Source organism: Schistocerca serialis, chromosome 1, assembly GCF_023864345.2.
Source record: "Schistocerca serialis cubense isolate TAMUIC-IGC-003099 chromosome 1, iqSchSeri2.2, whole genome shotgun sequence".
NCBI classification, from domain to species: Eukaryota; Metazoa; Arthropoda; class Insecta; order Orthoptera; family Acrididae; genus Schistocerca; species Schistocerca serialis.
In genome coordinates this window covers 830,868,762-830,888,083 of record NC_064638.1, presented here as the reverse complement: position 1 = coordinate 830,888,083, position 19,322 = coordinate 830,868,762, and the positions used below count along the sequence as shown (strand labels likewise).

General features: G+C 42.8%; 1 protein-coding gene across 1 annotated transcript in view; it reads right to left on the bottom strand.

Annotated features, from left to right (window-relative positions):
* The window catches only part of LOC126437942 (proclotting enzyme), a 155,604-nt gene that overhangs the window by 41,807 nt on the left and 94,475 nt on the right, over positions 1–19,322 (bottom strand). Inside the window, exon 7 of the mRNA XM_050090486.1 lies at positions 8,410–8,520. Coding sequence (XP_049946443.1) covers positions 8,410–8,520 — 111 coding nt within the window. The remainder of the gene's footprint in view (positions 1–8,409; positions 8,521–19,322) is intronic.

Here is a 19,322-nt window from a genome sequence, read left to right as displayed (position 1 = left end):
ACGTATTCACAAAACAGAAAATGAGACAGTTAAAACCACAAGATCCTAAGACACCCACACTTAACAGCCTATCAAAAATCCATTAACAGGATATACCGATAAGCCCAACTGTAAATTTCAGTGGTGCACCTAAGTAGCTCCGAGCCTGAGAAATACACACATACTTACAGAAACATTGTGTACACACAAACAGATGCATACACAACACCGAAGAGCTGATACAAAAGATGAAAATGTCAAAACACCCACAACAGTCACTCTTCCATCATGCGACATCACATCCTCATACGTAACTCTGCCCACCACAGAAATCATCAACAGCATCAAACGGCAATTAGAACAATGGAAAGACACTCCCAAATCACACATTTAAGAAATATCAAACAATTCTGGAATTAGTCACAGAGAAAATATAATTCCCATTTGACAACCACTTCTACTCTCAATAGCAGGGGCTTCTACCCAACATCTTCCTTAATCACAAACAAACAAAATATTTGAAATTATAGTAATATAATAAAATATTTGAAATTATAGTAAGACCCAAACAATACAGCAGTATATCAGTATCGCTATGTAGATCACATCTTCTAGATCAAACGCTCAGTTTCATCCAACTACAACATCCATCCGCACAGCCATACACAAACTGAAACCACTCAGTCACACACAAAACATTCTGGTCTTCGATACCTGCTTGCATAGATTGAATAAAAATCTGCTCAGTGAAGACAACTGAAGAAATGAATTACAGAGAATCAAACAAATGGCTGTAGAGAATGAATTTGACTCGAACATTGTAGACAAACTTAACCAAAAAAATTGAAACAAAATGAAAGAGACACCGACAACACACAAAAAAATCATCGATGACACACAAATACAGAGAAACAGAACATAAATATACACAACACAAAAAATACACACAAGAACGCATGAACAAATGGCGTCCACAACAACAAGCAAATGATACAATGTCATAACAACAAGGCAGCTCATAGACTAGGTATCATACTCACAAAAACAAGGATTGATAAGCCCAGAGAAAAGATCTACATCTACATCTTCACCTGAATACATACTCGCTATTCACCATACGGTGCATGGTGGAGGGTACCCAATACCACAACTAGTCGTTCTACTCGCAGTCAGAGCGAGGGAAAAACGACTATCTATACGCCTCCATATGAGCCCTGATTTCTCGTATCCTATCTTTGTGGTCCCTAAGCGAAAGAAAAATTCGGATTAAGAATTAAAATCCATGAAGAAGAAATAAAAACTTTGAGGTTCGCCGATGACATTTAATTCTGTCAGAGACAGCAAAGGACTTGGAAGAGCAGTTGAACGGAATGGAGAATGTCTTGAAAGGAGGATATAAGATGAACATCGACTAAAGCAAAACAAGGATAATGGAATGTAGTCGAATTAAATCGGGCGATGCTGAGAGAATTAGATTAGGAAACGAGACGATTAAAGTAGTAAAAGAGTTTTGCTATTGAGAGGATATAAAATGTAGACTGGCAATGGCAGGGAAAGCTTTCTGAAGAAGAGAAATTTGTTACATCGAGTATAGATTTAAGTGTCAGGAACTCGTTTCTGAAAGTATTTATATGAATAGTAGCCATGTATGGAAGTGAAACGTGGACGATAAAATGTTTAGACAAGAAGAGAATAGAAGTTTTCAAAATGTGGTGCTACAGAAGAATTCTGCAGATTAGATGGGTAGATCACATAACTACTGAGGAGGTATTGAATAGAATTGGGGAGAAGAGGAGTTTGTGGCACAACTTGACCAGAAGAAGGTTTAGGTTGGTAGGACATGTTATGAGGCATCAAGGGATCACCAATTTAGTATTGGAGGGCAGAGTGGAAGGTAAAAATCGTAGAGGGAGACCAAGAGATGAATACACCAAGCAGATTCAGATGGATGTAGGTTGCAGTATGTACTGGGAGATGAAGAAGCTTGCACAGGATAGAGTAGAATGGAGAGCTGCATCAAACCAGTCTCTGGACTGAAGACCACAACAACAACAGCGAAATGTATGTTGGCGGTAGAAGGATCGTTCTACAGTCAGCTTAAAATGCCTATTCTCTAAACTTTCTCAGCAGAGAAATGTAAGTTAATGCGAATGAGTAGCAAAAACAAACTTGTAATGTTCGGATACAGCATTATTAGTGTCCTGCTTGACATTCTACAAAATGAATGTCTTTTTCCATCCAGGGATTCCCACTTGAGCTCCTGAAGCATATACGTAACACTTGCATGCTGATCGAACCTACCGGTTACAAATCTAGCAGCTCACTTCCGAATTGCTTCGAAGTCTTCCTTGGATCCAACCTGGTGCTGACCCAAAACACTCGAGCAGTACTCAAGAACAGGCCGCACCAGCATCCTATACGCGGCCTCCTTTATTACAGATGAACCACGCTTACCTAAAATTCTCGCAGTAAACTGAAGTCGATCATTCGCCTTTCCTACCACAATCCTCACATGCTTGTTCCATTTCATATCGCTTCGCAACGTTACGCTCAGGTTTTTAAACGACATCGCTTTGTCAAACAGGACACTACAAATGCTGTATCCGAACATTACAGGTTTGGTTTTCCTGCTCATTCACATTAACTTACATTCTTCTAGATTAACAGCCAACTGCCATTCATCACACGAATTAGAAATTTTGTCTAGGTCATCTAGTATCAACTTACAGTCACTTATCTTCGACACATTCCTGTACACCACAGCATCATCAGCGAACAACCCCACCCTATCCGCCAGATCATTTATGTATGAAGAAAATAGCAATGGTCCTATCATACTTCCTTGGGGCTCTCCTGATGTTAACCCTGTCTCCAATGAACACTCACCGTCGAGGACAACATACTGGGTTCTATTACTTAAGAAGTCTTCGAGCCAGTAACATATCTGGGGTCCTATTCCGTACGTACATACGTTCCTTAACAGTTTGCAGTGAGGTACCGTGTCAAATGCTTTTCGGAAATCTAAAAATATGGAATCAGTCTGTTGCCCTTCACCCATAGTTTGCATATATCATGTGAGGAAAGACCAAGAGCAGTAACTCAGTACAGCAAAAACTAAAAATACAATATACCTGGTATTCATTAACTGACTTGTCAGGATTGTATTTCAATTTATAATGGAGAGAAAGTAGAAATTTCAATATTAGGTATGCAAAACATAAAAGAGCACTAAAAATAAAGTCTATCATTCTTGATTCGCAAGACGCCTTATGGATACGGACCACAGACCAACAGACATCAACAGCGACCTAAAAGTTGTCGAATGCAACAACAGTCTCCCACAAGAATTAATAACTGAAGAAAGCTATCAAATACAAAAATTCGTAGTTGAAACGAAATAATAAATGATTACATAGCTCTCTGCAAATGAACCCTGTTCTCCGCCCTCAGAGAACTGTTAGACAACCCAAACTCATAAACCTTCCCGCCCCCACACTCACATAGTCCTCGACAGAGAATGAAATAATATTGACCACAACACTACCAGTCGTTAATTTTCGATGTGAATAACTATCTACATTAAATTATGTATGGTTGCCGACGATAAACTGTGAAAGAAAAATAGCTACAACCCAAAACACACAAAACCACAGTAACATGATATATATAAAAAAATTGTCTGTCTACAAATTTGTGAATACTTTTCTTAAAAACTGAAAATTTCTAAATCAGAAATTTTTGTGTTATTTCCTGGGAAGGATATAAAAAATCCATTGATGATACAGTAACATCAGCAATACATGTCTGGGTAAAAAGAAGATAAAATTGTGTCTGTTCAAGGCGGATCCTGTACAAAAATAGATTCTCTTGTATTTTTTTAAGTTCTGTGTACTCTCCATCAATAACATTTTGATATGGCCTGTTATTGACAGGAAGTGGTTATCGAATATTTCGCACAACTCTTCAGCAGATGTGATGTAACTTATTGAAAACACATGGTCTGCACTGGCACTTCGTTTACACTGACCATACAAGTTGAATTTTGTTTTGAAAGTTACCAATTTTCTTGTTTTAGGGTATCCAATGAGGCTTGCAGTAGCTGTATTGTCTGTCATAATATTTTATGAGAACTGTGACTGTATATAATATAATGCTCCCCTTCCTGTTACATGTCACTCTAATGACATTACTTAAGTATAGTGGTTATTTGTTGGTATTGATTTTCTTTGCAATTATATGATGGAAATCTGTGGTCTAGGGGTATCGTCTTTGACTAGTAATCAAAACATTGTAGATGCCAGGTTTGATCCGGGCCACTGCTTAAAAGGTGGACGATGACTTCCATTTTAAGGAACTATCCCCGATCTGCCAACAGTCTTGTTAAAGAGGGCGGAAAGACGCACAGAGTACAGAGTCCAGACTATAGTTCAGGTATATATGACGACGTAACAAGCATAGCATGAAGATGTAGAAAAAAGACGTAAGGATATTGGCCGGATAATCCAGCAAGTAAAGAGAAATGATAATCTAGTAATCATGGGAAAGTGGAACGAGGTAGAAGGAGAAGGGGTAGAAGATGATGTTACAGGAGAATACGGAATCGGTAGTCAGAATTAGAGAGGAGAAAGGATAACTGATTTCTGCACTACATTTCAGCTAATAACAGATGATATACTGCTCAAAAATCGAAAGAGCAGAAGGTCTGGAAACACGGGGTAATTCCAGATACACTCCTGGAAATTGAAATAAGAACACCGTGAATTCATTGTCCCAGGAAGGGGAAACTTTATTGACACATTCCTGGGGTCAGATACATCACATGATCACACTGACAGAGCCACAGGCACATAGACACAGGCAACAGAGCATGCACAATGTCGGCACTAAAACAGTGTATATCCACCTTTCGCAGCAATGCAGGCTGCTATTCTCCCATGGAGACGATCGTAGAGATGCTGGATGTAGTCCTGTGGAACGGCTTGCCATGCCATTTCCACCTGGCGCCTCAGTTGGACCAGCGTTCGTGCTGGACGTGCAGACCGCGTGAGACGACGCTTCATCCAGTCCCAAACATGCTCAATGGGGGACAGATCCGGAGATCTTGCTGGCCAGGGTGGTTGACGTACACCTTCTAGAGCACGTTGGGTGGCACGGGATACATGCGGACGTGCATTGTCCTGTTGGAACAGCAAGTTCCCTTGCCGGTCTAGGAATGGTAGAACGATGGGTTCGATGACGGTTTGGATGTACCGTGCACTATTCAGTGTCCCCTCGACGATCACCAGTGGTGTACGGCCAGTGTAGGAGATCGCCCCCCGCACCATGATGCCGGGTGTTGGCCCTGTGTGCCTCGGTCGTATGCAGTCCTGATTGTGGCGCTCACCTGCACGGCGCCAAACACGCATACGACCATCATTGGCACCAAGGCAGAAGCGACTCTCATCGCTGAAGCCGACACGTCTCCATTCGTCCCTCCATTCACGCCTGTCGCGACACCACTGGAGCGGGCTGCACGATGTTGGGGCGTGAGCGGAAGACGGCCTAACGGTGTGCGGGACCGTAGCCCAGCTTCATGGAGACGGTTGCGAATGGTCCTCGCCGATACCCCAGGAGCAACAGTGTCCCTAATTTGCTGGGAAGTGGCGGTGCGGTCCCCTACGGCACTGCGTAGGATCCTACGGTCTTGGCGTGCATCCGTGCGTCGCTGGGGTCCGGTCCCAGGTCGACGGGCACGTGCACCTTCCGCCGACCACTGGCGACAACATCGATGTACTGTGGAGTCCTCACGCCCCACGTGTTGAGCAATTCGGCGGTACGTCCACCCGGCCTCCCGCATGCCCACTATACGCCCTCGCTCAAAGTCCGTCAACTGCACATACGGTTCACGTCCACGCTGTCGCGGCATGCTACCAGTGTTAAAGACTGCGATGGAGCTCCGTATGCCACGGCAAACCGGCTGACACTGACGGCGGCGGTGCACAAATGCTGCGCAGCTAGCGCCATTCGACGGCCAACACCGCGGTTCCTGGTGTGTCCGCTGTGCCGTGTGTGTGATCATTGCTTGTACAGCCCTCTCGCAGTGTCCGGAGCAAGTATGGTGGGTCTGACACACCGGTGTCAATGTGTTCTTTTTTCCATTTCCAGGAGTGTAGATTACGTCAAGGTCAGACAGAGATTCCGAAATCACATGCTGGATTGTAAGACATACCCAAGAGCAGATACAGACTCAGATCACAATTTTGTAATACCCAAGAGTACATTGAAGTTTGAGAGAATCGTCCTAAAGTATCAATGCGAAAAGAAATAGAATACTGAAGTGCTGAAGAATGATGAGATGCATTTGAAATTTTCTAAGACTGTAGATTTTGCGATAATGGAGTTCAGCTGAAGAGAAATGGAAATTTATAAAACAGGCAATCACAGGAGTGTGACAGACATGGGTATAATAGGGTAACGACGAAGAAACCTTGGCTAAGATATGTACTTGAACTGACCGACGAAGGAAGGGCGTATAAAAATATTCACAGGAAGACTGGAACACAGCAATATAAATCACTTAGGTATGAAATAATTAGGAAGTGTAGGGAATCCAAAGCAAAAGAGATGCAAGAAAATGTAAAGAAATCGAATAATAAATCGATGTCAGAAGAACTGCTTCAGTATACACAGAAGTCAAAACAAACTTCGGTGACATTAAAAGCAAGGGCAGCAGCGTTAAGAATGCAATGCGAATTCCACAGATAAACACAGATGAGATGCATACTTGGTGGAAAGAGTACAATGAAGACAGCCACGAGGGAGAGAACTTGTCTGATAACCTGAGAGAAGAAGAGGTGTGAGTCGATATGGAAAACGTGGAGAAGCAGTAACAGAGTCAGAGTTTAACAGAACTTTGGAAGACTTGCTTAAATATGGCCTGATAACATTCTTTCGGAATTTCTAAAATCATTGGGGAAAGTGGCAACCCAACGACTATTGATACACATTGCGTGTAGAATCTATGAGATTGGAGATATACCATCAGACTTTCGGGAAAATATCATTCACACATTCCCAGAAATGGAAAGGGCAGAGAACTGTTGCACAAGCAGCTTAACATTTCATCCACCGAAGCAGTTGACAGGAATGAAATACAGAAGACTGAGAAAGAAAACTTAGGATCTGTTAGATGACGATCAGTTTAGTGGTTTTGACGGTGTGCTTAGAAACCGAAGCAAGACTTCAGAAAATTCAAGGGATGTTCATAGGCTTTGTCAACCTAGAGAAAGCGTCTGATAATGTAAAATGGCGGAAGATTTTAGAAATTCTGACAAAAATAGGAGTAAGCTATAGGGAAAGATGGTGAATATATATTATGTACAAGAACCAAGAGGGAACAATACGAAGCGAAGACTAAGAACGAAGTGTTCGGATTAAAAAGGGTGAGAGAGAAGGATGCAGACTCTCCTTCCTGGTGTTCAGTCTATACATCGAAGAAGCAGTGATGGAAATGAAAGAATGGTTCAAGAGCAGGGCTAAAGTTTAGGGTGGAAGTGTACCAATGATAACAAGTCCACGAGTATCCAACATAAGATTTAATTTAAGGAAGAGATTTCTGACAATGTACGCTTGAAGCACAGCATTATATACCTTTCCTATTTCGTACACACATTGACTCTTCTGTCACACCTTCGGTACTGAAAATAATATGACTTTCTTGTGTGGGCGTCTTCACTATACCGCTTTGCATTGAATTGCACATCCCCCTGGTGAAAGGCTATCGGTGGCATCGTCGGATATATTATTCATTCAGGATTGCACTTAAGTGGGGATATTATGTCTGAGGTGAGGCGGTGTGATAGATCTCTCTCTCTCTCTCTCTCTCTCTCTCTCTCTCTCTGTGTGTGTGTGTGTGTGTGTGTGTGTGTGTGTGTGTGTGTTCATCTTTTTTCCTTACCTATTACTTCATTTTAATGTAAATTGCGTGTCAATGGAAACGTAGTTCTTAAATTGGTGTTGTTTTGATCGTAGACGTATTTTATTTTTTGCTCTATGGCTCTCCATGTGAAATAACTTTCCTGCTAGGAAACACTACATATATAGACTGAGAGACTCAAAATAAAAAAATTAAAAAAACAGCACAACAACAATTTCCTTCGTGGATCACTGAAAATTCATAAAACAATTATTTGAAACATGTTGGTTTAAGCATCATGAAATTCAGGATGACGAGACATATGAGTTAATCTTATCTATAAAGTAAACAGCACTGAACTAGCAACTGGCGAAACATGGCCGTAAGCATTAATAATACAATAAATAAATAGCATTAATTTTAGAACGTAGTATTTCTAAACAACATTATCCTGTGGAAGCAGACTATATGGTTAAGTAAGTTGTTAGACAGTGTGTGACAATATTGTTGTTAAACTTAGGATCATGTGTACGTACTTGGGATGTGCTTTAACCTGGACCACTTTGTACTGCTCTGGCTGCGAAGGCTCATCCTGACGTTTCAGGTCAATATCTCCCATCAGAACCGTTAGCTGCGATGGGCTGAACCTGCGACATACAAAAACATGGTCAGATAATAGCGCTTTGCAAGCGGTTTTTCGGCAGTACGTGTAATAGTTATTGCATTTTAGGTGATTAACTGCTAAACTACATACTGGAAAAGAGGAAATTTAATTAAAAGCAACATATGATTATTGTGATTTTTCGTCGGACGTCAATGCGAAATTGAGAATTGTGTAGAGTGGAGCAAGGTGGGGGTTATTTGAAGGAATGACCACTGTGCTCCCCGTTGATCTTTTACATAGATTAACTTCACATAGCCACTCATAACTCCCTGCAGAGGTGTGGTGCTTTCCTCGCTCATGGAGCTAAAATAGTATCGCTCGTTACATTTACCAGAGCTTTCACCGAACTCAGAATAAACTAATATTGTAAAGCGAAAGCATCACTGCGCTTAGGTAATGTCACACATACACAATTGAGCCTTGAAATTAAACTGTGCCTGAAACATATTGTAACAATTTTCAGCATGTAACACGTAGTGGTGACACGCTGATCTGCACCATGACGTCAAGGCGGACGGCGGAAAATTACAACTGTCTAGTGTGGAGACGCAATTTGGAATCTGTGGAAAGCTCTTTGTGACGTACAAATGTTTCTGTTATCTTCTTCTGATTTATTAGTTTTCTGCTGAAGCAAACGTTACAATTCTGTGCAGCGGATGTTGCACATAAATTCTTATAATGTTAGTTAACTAATATTCCGATACAAACACTTTTTGATGATAAATAACGCTACCCATGTATTATTTCGCAGATTCCAAAACACAAAGATGCCCATACCTTTTCTTCTTATTTCGTGTGGCAAACTCAGTCTTGTACATTTTTTTAGTCTAATCTTTCTAATCACTAGTAGCATTTGTAGACTTAGAGAAAGCTTTTGACAATGTTGAGTGGAATACTCTCTTTCAAATTCTGAAGGTGGCAGACGTAAAATACAGGGACCGAAAGGCTATTTACAATTTGCACAGAAAGCAGATGGCAGTTATAAGAGCCGAGGGGCATGAAAGGGAAGCATTGGTTGGGAAGGAAGTGAGACAGGGTTGTAGCCTATCCCGATATTATTCAATCTGCGTATTGAGCAAGCAGCAAAGGAAACAAAAGTAAAATTTGGAGTGGGAATTAAAATCCATGGAGAAGAAATCAAAACTTTTGAGGTTTGCCGATGACATTGTAATTCTGTCGGAGACAATAAAGGACCTGTAAGAGCAGCTGAATGGAATGGAGAGCGTCTTGAAAGGAGGATATAAGATGAACATTAACAAAAGCAAAACGAGGATAATAGGATGTAGCCAAATTAAATCAGGTGATGCTGAGGGAATTAGGTTAGGAAATGAGACACTTAAAGTAGTATGTGAGTTTTGCTATTTGGGAAGCAAAATAACTGATGATGGTCGAAGTAGAGAGGATACAAAGTGTAGACTGGCAATGGCAAGGAAAGCGTTTCTGAAGAAGATACATTTGCAAACATGGAGTGTAGATTTAAGTGTCAGGAAGTCTTTTCTGAAGGTATTTGTATGGAGTGTAGCCATGTATGGAAGTGAAACATGGACGATAAATAGTTTAGACAAGAAGAGAATAGAAGCTTTCGAAATGTGGTGCTACGGGAGAATGCTGACGACTAGATCTTCATGAAGAAGACAGAAAGATCGTCCTTATCTTTCGAATAAAGTCCTATTACTGTCTCGAGGCGCAGATCGACGATGAGGAAGCTCAAGAAAACTACAGACCCATTCGACGGTTGCGAAGCATCGACAGGAGGGCTACAGCCGATGGTCGTCATAATGAACAGGATATGACTACACGACCAGTACGCAAGAACCTGCAAGAATCGTCATACGGACGACCACTGACAGTACCCACATCCAGGGTGCCGTAGTCGGCTCCCATGAGAACTTCGCTGGTCGTCTCCAAGGGAGGAGCCTGCCCTGTGGCTTAGTGGTTAGTGTCGCTGGCCAGCGTGTTGTGGGTCGCCAGTTTAAAGGTGATCACCAGCAGTTATTTATTATTTAGTATTTACCGTTTCTGTTCTCGATATATTTTATGTGTGTAGTGGTGTATATCCTGGAATATTCTATGTTTGTATTAACAGCTAGCCGGCCGCGGAGGCCGTGCGGTTCTAGGCACGTCAGTCCGGAACCGCGTGACTGCTACGGTCGCAGGTTCGAATCCTGCCTCGGGCATGGATGTGTGTGATGTCCTTAGGTTAGTTAGGTTTAATTAGTTCTAAGTTCTAGGGGACTGATGACCTCAGATGTTGAGTCCCATAGTGCTCAGAGCCATTTGAACCATTTTTTATAAACAGCTGTATTCTGGAATATTCGATGTTTGTGTAAATAGCAACACTCCCCATCGAGTAGTTCAGCTCCGCTCTGTCTGTACATTGGTATCAGTACTAAACGAGCATTAAGTGCTATGTGTTGTACTTCATTCTCGACCTTGTCTGCGAATTTAGATTTGATTGTGGTGTCGACAAGATAAAATTTTCTGTAGTGAATTTTACAATCAATAAAATTGGAAAAGTTAAAATTCCACAGGCGGTTATAGGTAGTTTTGGTACAACTTCTAGTCACTTAATAAGTACATCAATCCACAATTTTTTTGAATACGTCACTGGGGTCGCTGAAACACCAAAGTCAGTTAGATGGCGCAGAGGTTAGCACGATAGATTTGAATTCTTGAAGAGGAAGAGTCAAATATCCATCTGTCCACTGAGATGTAGATATCCTCAGGTTTGCTTCAGTTACTTCAGTTGAGAGCCAGGAGTATCTATTGAACAATGCTACGGCTGATTTCGTCCATCTCGAGCCTGAGCTCCATTTCCAATGACTTGACGTAAGCCCTTACCTCTTTCATCTTGAAAGAGACGTCGAACGGCATAGAACAAATTGTTGCAGGTAGCCCTACAGTTTACGCGCGGAGATGGTTCATCCCCGGCGGGAGAGACGCTGGACGCTTCCAAGCGTTATTTTCACCTCATAAAGTGCTCGTTGTGAAGTTAAAACTCTAAATTACAATTTGCACAAGTTTTTAAGGCAGAGTATTAATAGTTGGTAACACTGTTGAAACATATAACGTGTCCCAGTCCCAACACTACTCGTGATGAACGGCGTACACTCACAAACTAGAAGAAGCCTGGTGTCTGTAAACGCACTTTAAAACTGTCGCTCTTAAGTTGGAACTGATTTCGTTGATCTTTCTGAAACGCGCGGAAAATATAGCATAATTAGTTTTCCGTTTATCTCTATGCGATCACTTACACAGCGCAGATTGTCAGAAGTGGACGTGGATCGTGGCGTACATACTTCAGTAATGCTCTACTCTCAGGAGGAAGTAAGAGTGACTACATGTTTGAGAAAATAAAGGCTCCTGAACTAGACTGCGCAAAAGGATCAATGCAACAAGCACTGGAGAACAAGACTGCGCCTTACTTGATATTTCGGCTTAACGAGTGTATGTTGCAAAGGAGATCCCCAAAGCCGTAAAAACTAGCACACCTAGCCACTCTTAAAAAAGGGAATGACAAGTATCCCATACTGACTAAATCCTACTGGCGCATTTGTTTTTTATGTAACTTAACCAAAGGGGACCAGAGCTTGCTCTCCAAGAGACTAACAGAAGCAAAATAACTGAAGGAACTCAATGGAAACAAGTTTGGGTTTCGGAGAGGGATATTGCTGACAGATGCCATTAATCCAGCATTGAGCATTGTACAATATACAGTAGATGCGCATGCTGTGGGAAAATGGTAGCCGTCGAAGGAGTGCTCGATAACCTGAAGCGAACAGAGACTGTGACTGTGGTACGTTACGCCTTGTGAGCAAGTAGTTTACAAAAAGTATTCTTACGGAAAAAAATGAAGTAAAGAAGTATCAAATTAGCGGTAACATGCAATAGTAGGTTAATATGGAATTGAGGGCTGAAAATATAGAAAACAAACTAATTTTGGCAAAAAAAATGTAATATACTTAGACAATACATTTTGTGTAATGCATTTCACAAGAAGTCTACAGTTTTGGGGCTTAGTAAGGCAGTTTGGCTCTTTTTTTTCAGAAATCACAAGTATAATCTTTCTTCTATGTACCAGCACAATCGAGGTGGACCCACAGATATTAAGTCAAACTTTTCACCCAGAATTCTTCTCTTTTATCTTCGGAAAAATAAGTTATTCTACAAAGAATAAGAATATTTAACAAATCGGGGGTTCGCAGACTACTCCGAGCTGAAGATCACAACGAAGTAACTTAAATACAAACGAACCCTCGCACAAGGTAAATTTAAAGGTGACACCACACGACCTACCATTTTATCTAGCAAAGAGACATAGAAATTTAAAAGATGGAACCCAGTGGACGTCTCAAGGAGTATGGCGAGAGGAAAAAATGCAGGAAGCTACAAAAGTAAATGAAAGTACGTCTTAGGATCAAGGATACGAGAAGGGATCACACGAGACGAAGGATTCTGCAGGCATCCCTAGGAAGCCACACGAACAGAACAGGCGAAAGACTGTAATAATGTCCTGTAAAAGTGTCCATCGATAAATAAATTGAGTACCATAAGAAAACGAACAGAAGCACATCAATCCACTTAACAATATTCATAGGAAATAGAGATCTGGCGAGATGTGCCAGGGATCGTATAAGGAGAGAGTCATTCTTCGATCTGACACTCGATGTGTGCTCCAACAAAATAGTAGGATGTAACATTCTTATATTCTGTAAAACGTTAAAATATCTTGACAAGGTAGCTTTAGGAAGCACGACATCAAGTGAGCATTGCATAGGAACTGTCGAGAATGTAGGTGTGTGATACTATGGCTTGATCTTCAAGTATGTAATCATTTATAAGGAAAAATAAATAAATCACCGCCTTACACCTTAAAAAAATCGAGTGCGCTCAGTGAGCATTTCAGGTTAAAATGTAAATGTCGCGTGACTGGGGCCTCCCGTCGGGTAGACCGTTCGCCGGGTGCAAGTCTTTCGAGTTGACGCCACTTCGGCGACTTTTGCGTCGAAGCATTTCAGGTTGTTTAGCTGGATGCTTTAACTGAACCAGACGACAGTTCCATCCACCGTAGGAATCTCCTTTTGATTACCAGTTCATGTAAATATATGATCCCGAAGTGCTTTGAAAAGTAACAAGAAACCATTATTTCACCTCGTATAACCAAATAAATATGATGTGATATACTTATTGTCTCGTGTGACAAGAAGAAGAGAGTGTCTTTCACTTACAGTGAACCCAGAGTAGTTAATGAAAAATTAGGGCAGGACAAAAACGTCTAACTCACATCAGTTAAATTTTGTTCTTGTCATGTTAGTACGTGTTACTGAATAAGGTACGTCGAGTGTCGACTTGATCTCCGGAAGAATTTTGTTTGTACGGGTTCATAAAGTTGTCGTGCTGTACGCGTTTGCATCAAAACAATCTATTGTTGTACCGCGCTGTCACAACCTTCGTCGTTTTGGACAGTTCATCGACAGCGAAAATTCGTGTATAGCTGGTGAACTTTTATGCTGAACACTTTCCTTCATTTTCAACGTATGAAGTACGCGGCTGAATTCAAACTTAGTGATGCCTCCTTTGAAGGTGAGCCACATAAGGGACACTCACTGATCAGCCAGAACATTATGAAAACCTACGTAATAGCCGGTATGTCCACCTTTGACACGGATAACAGCGGGGACGCGTCGTTTCATGGAGGCAATGAGGCCTTGGTAGGTGGCTGGGGAGAGTAGACACCGCATCTGCACACACAAGTCACCTAATTTCGGTAAATTTCGGGGAAGTGGGCGATGAGCTCCGACACCACGTGCAATCACAGCCCAGATGTGTTCGGTCGGGTTCAGATCTGGTGAGTTGGGGGGGGGGGGGGGGGCGCAGCACATCAATTGGAACTCGCCACTGCGTTCCTCGAACACTGTATTATTCTCCTGGCCTTGTGACATGGCACATTATCTTGTTGAAAAATGCCACTGCAGTCGGAAAACACGATCGTAATGAAGAGGTGTATGTGGTCTGCAACCAGTGCACGATACTCCTTGGCTGTCATAGTGTCTTGCACGACCTCCACTGGAGCCACGGATGCCCACATACGCCAGCTTGTCTCCCTCTCGAAGTACCAGTGTCAAGGAACTGTTCCCCTGGAAGACGACGGCTTCGCGTCTTCCCATCGGCATGATGAAGGAGGTATCGGGGTTCATCAGACCATGCAACGGTCTACCACTGCGCCAACGTTCAGTGCCGATGGGCACGTGCCCATTTCAGTTGTAGCTGCCGTTGTCGTGGTGTTAACATTGGCACATGCATGGGTCGTCGGCTGCGGGGGCCCATTACTAGGAGTGTTCGGTGCACTGTGTGTTCACACACACTTGTACTCTGCCTAGCATTCAAGTCTGCTGTTAGTTCCAACACAGTTCGCTGCCCGTCCTGTTGTACCTGTCTGCTCAGCTTACAACGTCCGACATCTGTAATGAAGGACGGCCGCCCACGATGTCTGGGCGTAGAGTCACCTTGATATCGCCACGTGTTGAAGACTCTCATCACAGTACTTCTCGAATACCCGATAACTCGATCAGTTTCCGAAATGTTCGTGTCGAACCTCTGGGCCACCACAATCTGCCCTTGGTCAAACTCAGATAGATCGCGCGCCTTCCCTGCAGCGCGGTGTGGCCGCGCGGTTAGAGGCGCCATGTCACGAATTGAGTGGACCCTCTCGCCGGAGGTTATGCATTTGAGCTATCGCCTGTTAAACATGTACGAAATAGCTGATTCCAAAAGCGTACTAGAAGACGAAGTACGGTATAATTTACACACAGAATGAGAAAGCCTCGCACAATGTAGGTCTCGCATATCTTACTGACAAGAAGCAAATATGATAACGGATTTCTCTGCAGTGTTTCAAATGAATCACAGAGAATGCAGCTGTGTTGACACGCTTGTTTGTTAGTATGAGTGAGACTTCAGTACACCACTTCACGCCAAATATGAAACAGCAATCCCAAGCGTGTTGGAAGCAGGTGAGCCTGTACCAAGAATGGAAGAGTCGATTTCATCTGTCGGAAGATATATTGTTAGTATTTCTTGGGATACAAAAAAATTTCTTCTTGATTACTTGCAAAGATGAGACCAATAACAGTCGAATGCTATTCTGAACTAAGACAAAACTTCAGAAGGGATCTCGTTCGAGACAGAAGCATCTTTCATCAGGATGATGAGAAGTGCTTCGGGAATAGGAAAACATAGTGATTTGTAGGTGGAAAACGTTTTAAGTCCAAAGAAGACGTTATGTAAATGGACATTTTGCAGATCTTCAAGAATCTTATTTTCGGGTATTACTTAATGAATAAACGAGGCTCATGTGCGACAATCCACAGACCGGTTTTCGAATATTTACAACCTGTTCTTGTCTAATCATATTAAAATTATCTAGAAAGATAATGAGGCAGAGAGATTATATTTTCTTTTTGGCATATTTATACAAAGATCTCAATTGTTTGTCTATGATGCTGAAGAGAAACGTCACAAAAGTGGCTGGTGTTGTAACTGATGAAGTTTATGTTTTAGTGTGAGTGTGCCTAATAATTCAGGGACCTCTTTCCCTAACAGAAGCAGAAGTTTCTTCTTTCTGCCAGCTGTAACCCTGACATTGTAAACGTATACAGGGTGAACATTAATAATACCAACAAATTGCGTGGACCGATTCCTGACTGGAAATGTAGGAAAGTAGGTCCTACGAACATGGTTCCGCAAATGCAGAGAAGTTGGCGCTGTCGAATAAAAGCTCCTCTGACAACGTGCCATGTGTTCCTTGTGTGTTGCAGCCTGTCTGATTGGGGCAGCGTAATGCAAGCAGCAGATTGGTCCGGTATTCATATAGGGAACAAGCCGAGATGGTGTCTGTGTATGGCCAAGCAGACGGAAACGGTCGAGAGGCAGCACGATCATACCAAAAGACGTACCCTCACAAAAACCAACCACGTGATACAACATGTCAAGCCCTTTCTGGGCGTCTGTATGAGGGTTGGGTTGATTTGGAGGAAGTGACGAAACAGCGAGGTCATCGGTCTCATCGGATTAGGGAAGGATGGGGAAGGAAGTCGGCCGTGCCCTGTCAAAGGAACCATCCCGGAATTTGACTGAAGCGATTTAGGGAAATCACGGAAAACCTTAATCAGGGTGGCCGGACGCGGGATTGAACCGTCGTCCTGCCGAATGAGAGTCCAGTGTGTTAACCACTGCGCCACCTCGCTCGGTAGGCATCGGTATGATCTGGGATCCTTTCAGACAGACAAACGTGCAAGCAGACGGCGGCGAGTGCGTACACAAGATCTGGAGGAGCCGGTTCTACAGGATATTGAGGCGAACCCTAGTACAAGGTCCAGGCATGTGGCCCGCCAACATGGTGTAAGCCAAAGTACGATCTGCGTGCCAATCGCTGCCATCCCTGGCACATGCAACGGTTGCGAGGATTATCAGCGTTGTGTATGCTGAACCAGTTCCTGATGTGTAGACCCTTCAACAGCGTTTTCACGACGCTTGCGACGCTATCAGGAGAGGGGCCGGAAAGAGCGTATTGTATCCCACGGAGGTCATTTTGAACATCTGTTGTGACGTGGATGAGATACAGGCCTGAACTGTGTTCCGGTACGATATGTTGCCGTTGCACGCACACTGTCCATTTCCGGACACAAGTTCATAGCATCTTTTTTCCTCCATTTCCAATCATGAATCCGTCCCTGCAGTTCGTTAGTTTTATTAGCTTTCACCCTGTACTAGGAAGTAACGTGGATGCAACAATTTACAACTTTCTTTCTCTTGCCTTTCAACCAGGTCGTAAGCTCACCCGTGAAGGTGCCCATCGATTAAAGAACTAGGAAACAAATCAAAACTTTTCTATTTTAATTCCTTAGAGAAACTTTTGAGTAGATGACGGAAAGAGAATGTTTATGTGTGACCCACGTGTATTCATAAATGACAGATTAATATTGTATTCACTTCTATCTAAATATCGTACACGCATACACGTACATACAGTATCAGACAACCGTCACAATCGATGTTTTGTAGCTGCGGAGGAAGAATGACCGTTTAGTGAATCTTAAGTTTTTTATTTGTATTTAGTGCTTAAACAATTATTCATAACATAAAAATGCATCCAGTTTGAAATATTCGTCCAAAACTAGGTCGGATTCATACAGGCAAACTGCATAGAATTGTTCTCTTTTTTTTTTATACAGAAAGCAATAGTTTCCAGTCTCCACTATGCCAGATAACTGGGTAGTAAATGAAAGTCTTCCTCAGTTGCAGAACGCTATTCTATTGATGCACAATTGATTTAGAACCTTGTGGCTCCATTTTCAGTTGCTCAGTTTCTAACGCGGTTATTGAGCATTTCTATGCGTTGAATACTTACAGCGCCATTTTCATTCAAATGTTTGCAGCGTGGAAATGGCCAAGAGTTAAGTAGTCTGTTAGGGTCTAGGAAACTCGATTGTTTACTACTAAATTGAAAAAAATGTTATCTGGTGGCGAAACGCGGGAGAGGACAGGGCCCTGGAGGACGCCAGCAGTGGGATAAATGATACGGGAGTTGGTATCGTGGAGGATGACATAGGAAGGACGGCGCGAGAGGAAGGAAGTGACCAGACGGACAAAATTGATAGGCAGGGATTAGGTTTGGAGTTTAAAGAGGAGACCGGGGTGCCATATCCAGTCATAGACATTTCGGAGGTCGAGGGAAACAAAAATTGCGGAGCGACGGGAGTTAAGCTGGAGGGAGAGAAGGTGGATGAGGTTAAGGAGTTCGTCATCGGCGGAGAAGGAGGGTCAGAAGCCATACTGGTTAAGGGGGAGGAGGTGGTGTTGAGTAAGGTGCTGATGGATACGACGGGAGAGGGTGGATTCGAAAACCTTACTGAAGACAGAGGTGAGGCAGATGGGACGATAGGAAGAGACGACGGGAGGGGGTTTGAGGGGTTTGAGGAATAAGAGGACGCAGGAAGTCTTCCACAGGTCGGGGTGGAAGCCGGTAGAGAGGATGACGTTGTATAAATTGACAAGGACGGTCAGGAAGGAGAAGGGGCATTCCCTAAGGTGGCGGTAGGTGACACAGTCGTGACCAGGGGCCGTGTTGCGTTTTGGCTGGAGGATAAGTTTAATACCTTGTGCTGTGATTAGAGTGTTGATGTCGGACAGGAAAACTGCCCCAAGTACCAGAGACTAGAAGCAATTGGGGCGACCGAGGTATCGGCGCGTTCCAAGATGGTGGGGAAAAGAGAATAATCAAAGTGGGGATCGTCAGGGACGGAGAAGACCTCGGAAAAGTGGGAAGAGAAGTGGTTGACCTTACTAAGGTTGTCGGGAAGGGGGCGGTCGTTACGGACAAGGGGGTAATAGGGTGCAGAATGGGAACCAGTTCTAGAAAGTGGATTCAGTTGTTTCAAATACTGAAATTACGTTTTAAATAGTAAGAGAAAAAGCTCCTGTACTACACGTAGAATCGTGCGCGCCAGGCATATCTCTTAAGAAGTGACAGTTCAAGCAGTTCCGAGTCGGTCTGTTCATCTCACAAATCTTTCAATTGAAGACATGGGCGGAAAAACCGGCTAACTCTCAAATGTAAGAAGAGATGTATTGCCGTCTGTTGCTGGGTAAGCGAACTATCAAAATTGACATTGTTCTCACTCCTAAATAGCACTTAGGGGTGACTCCTATGCCAATTTTGATAGTTCCCATAACCAGCAACAGATGGCAACATTTATTTCTAAGCTTTTACATTTGGGGGTTAGC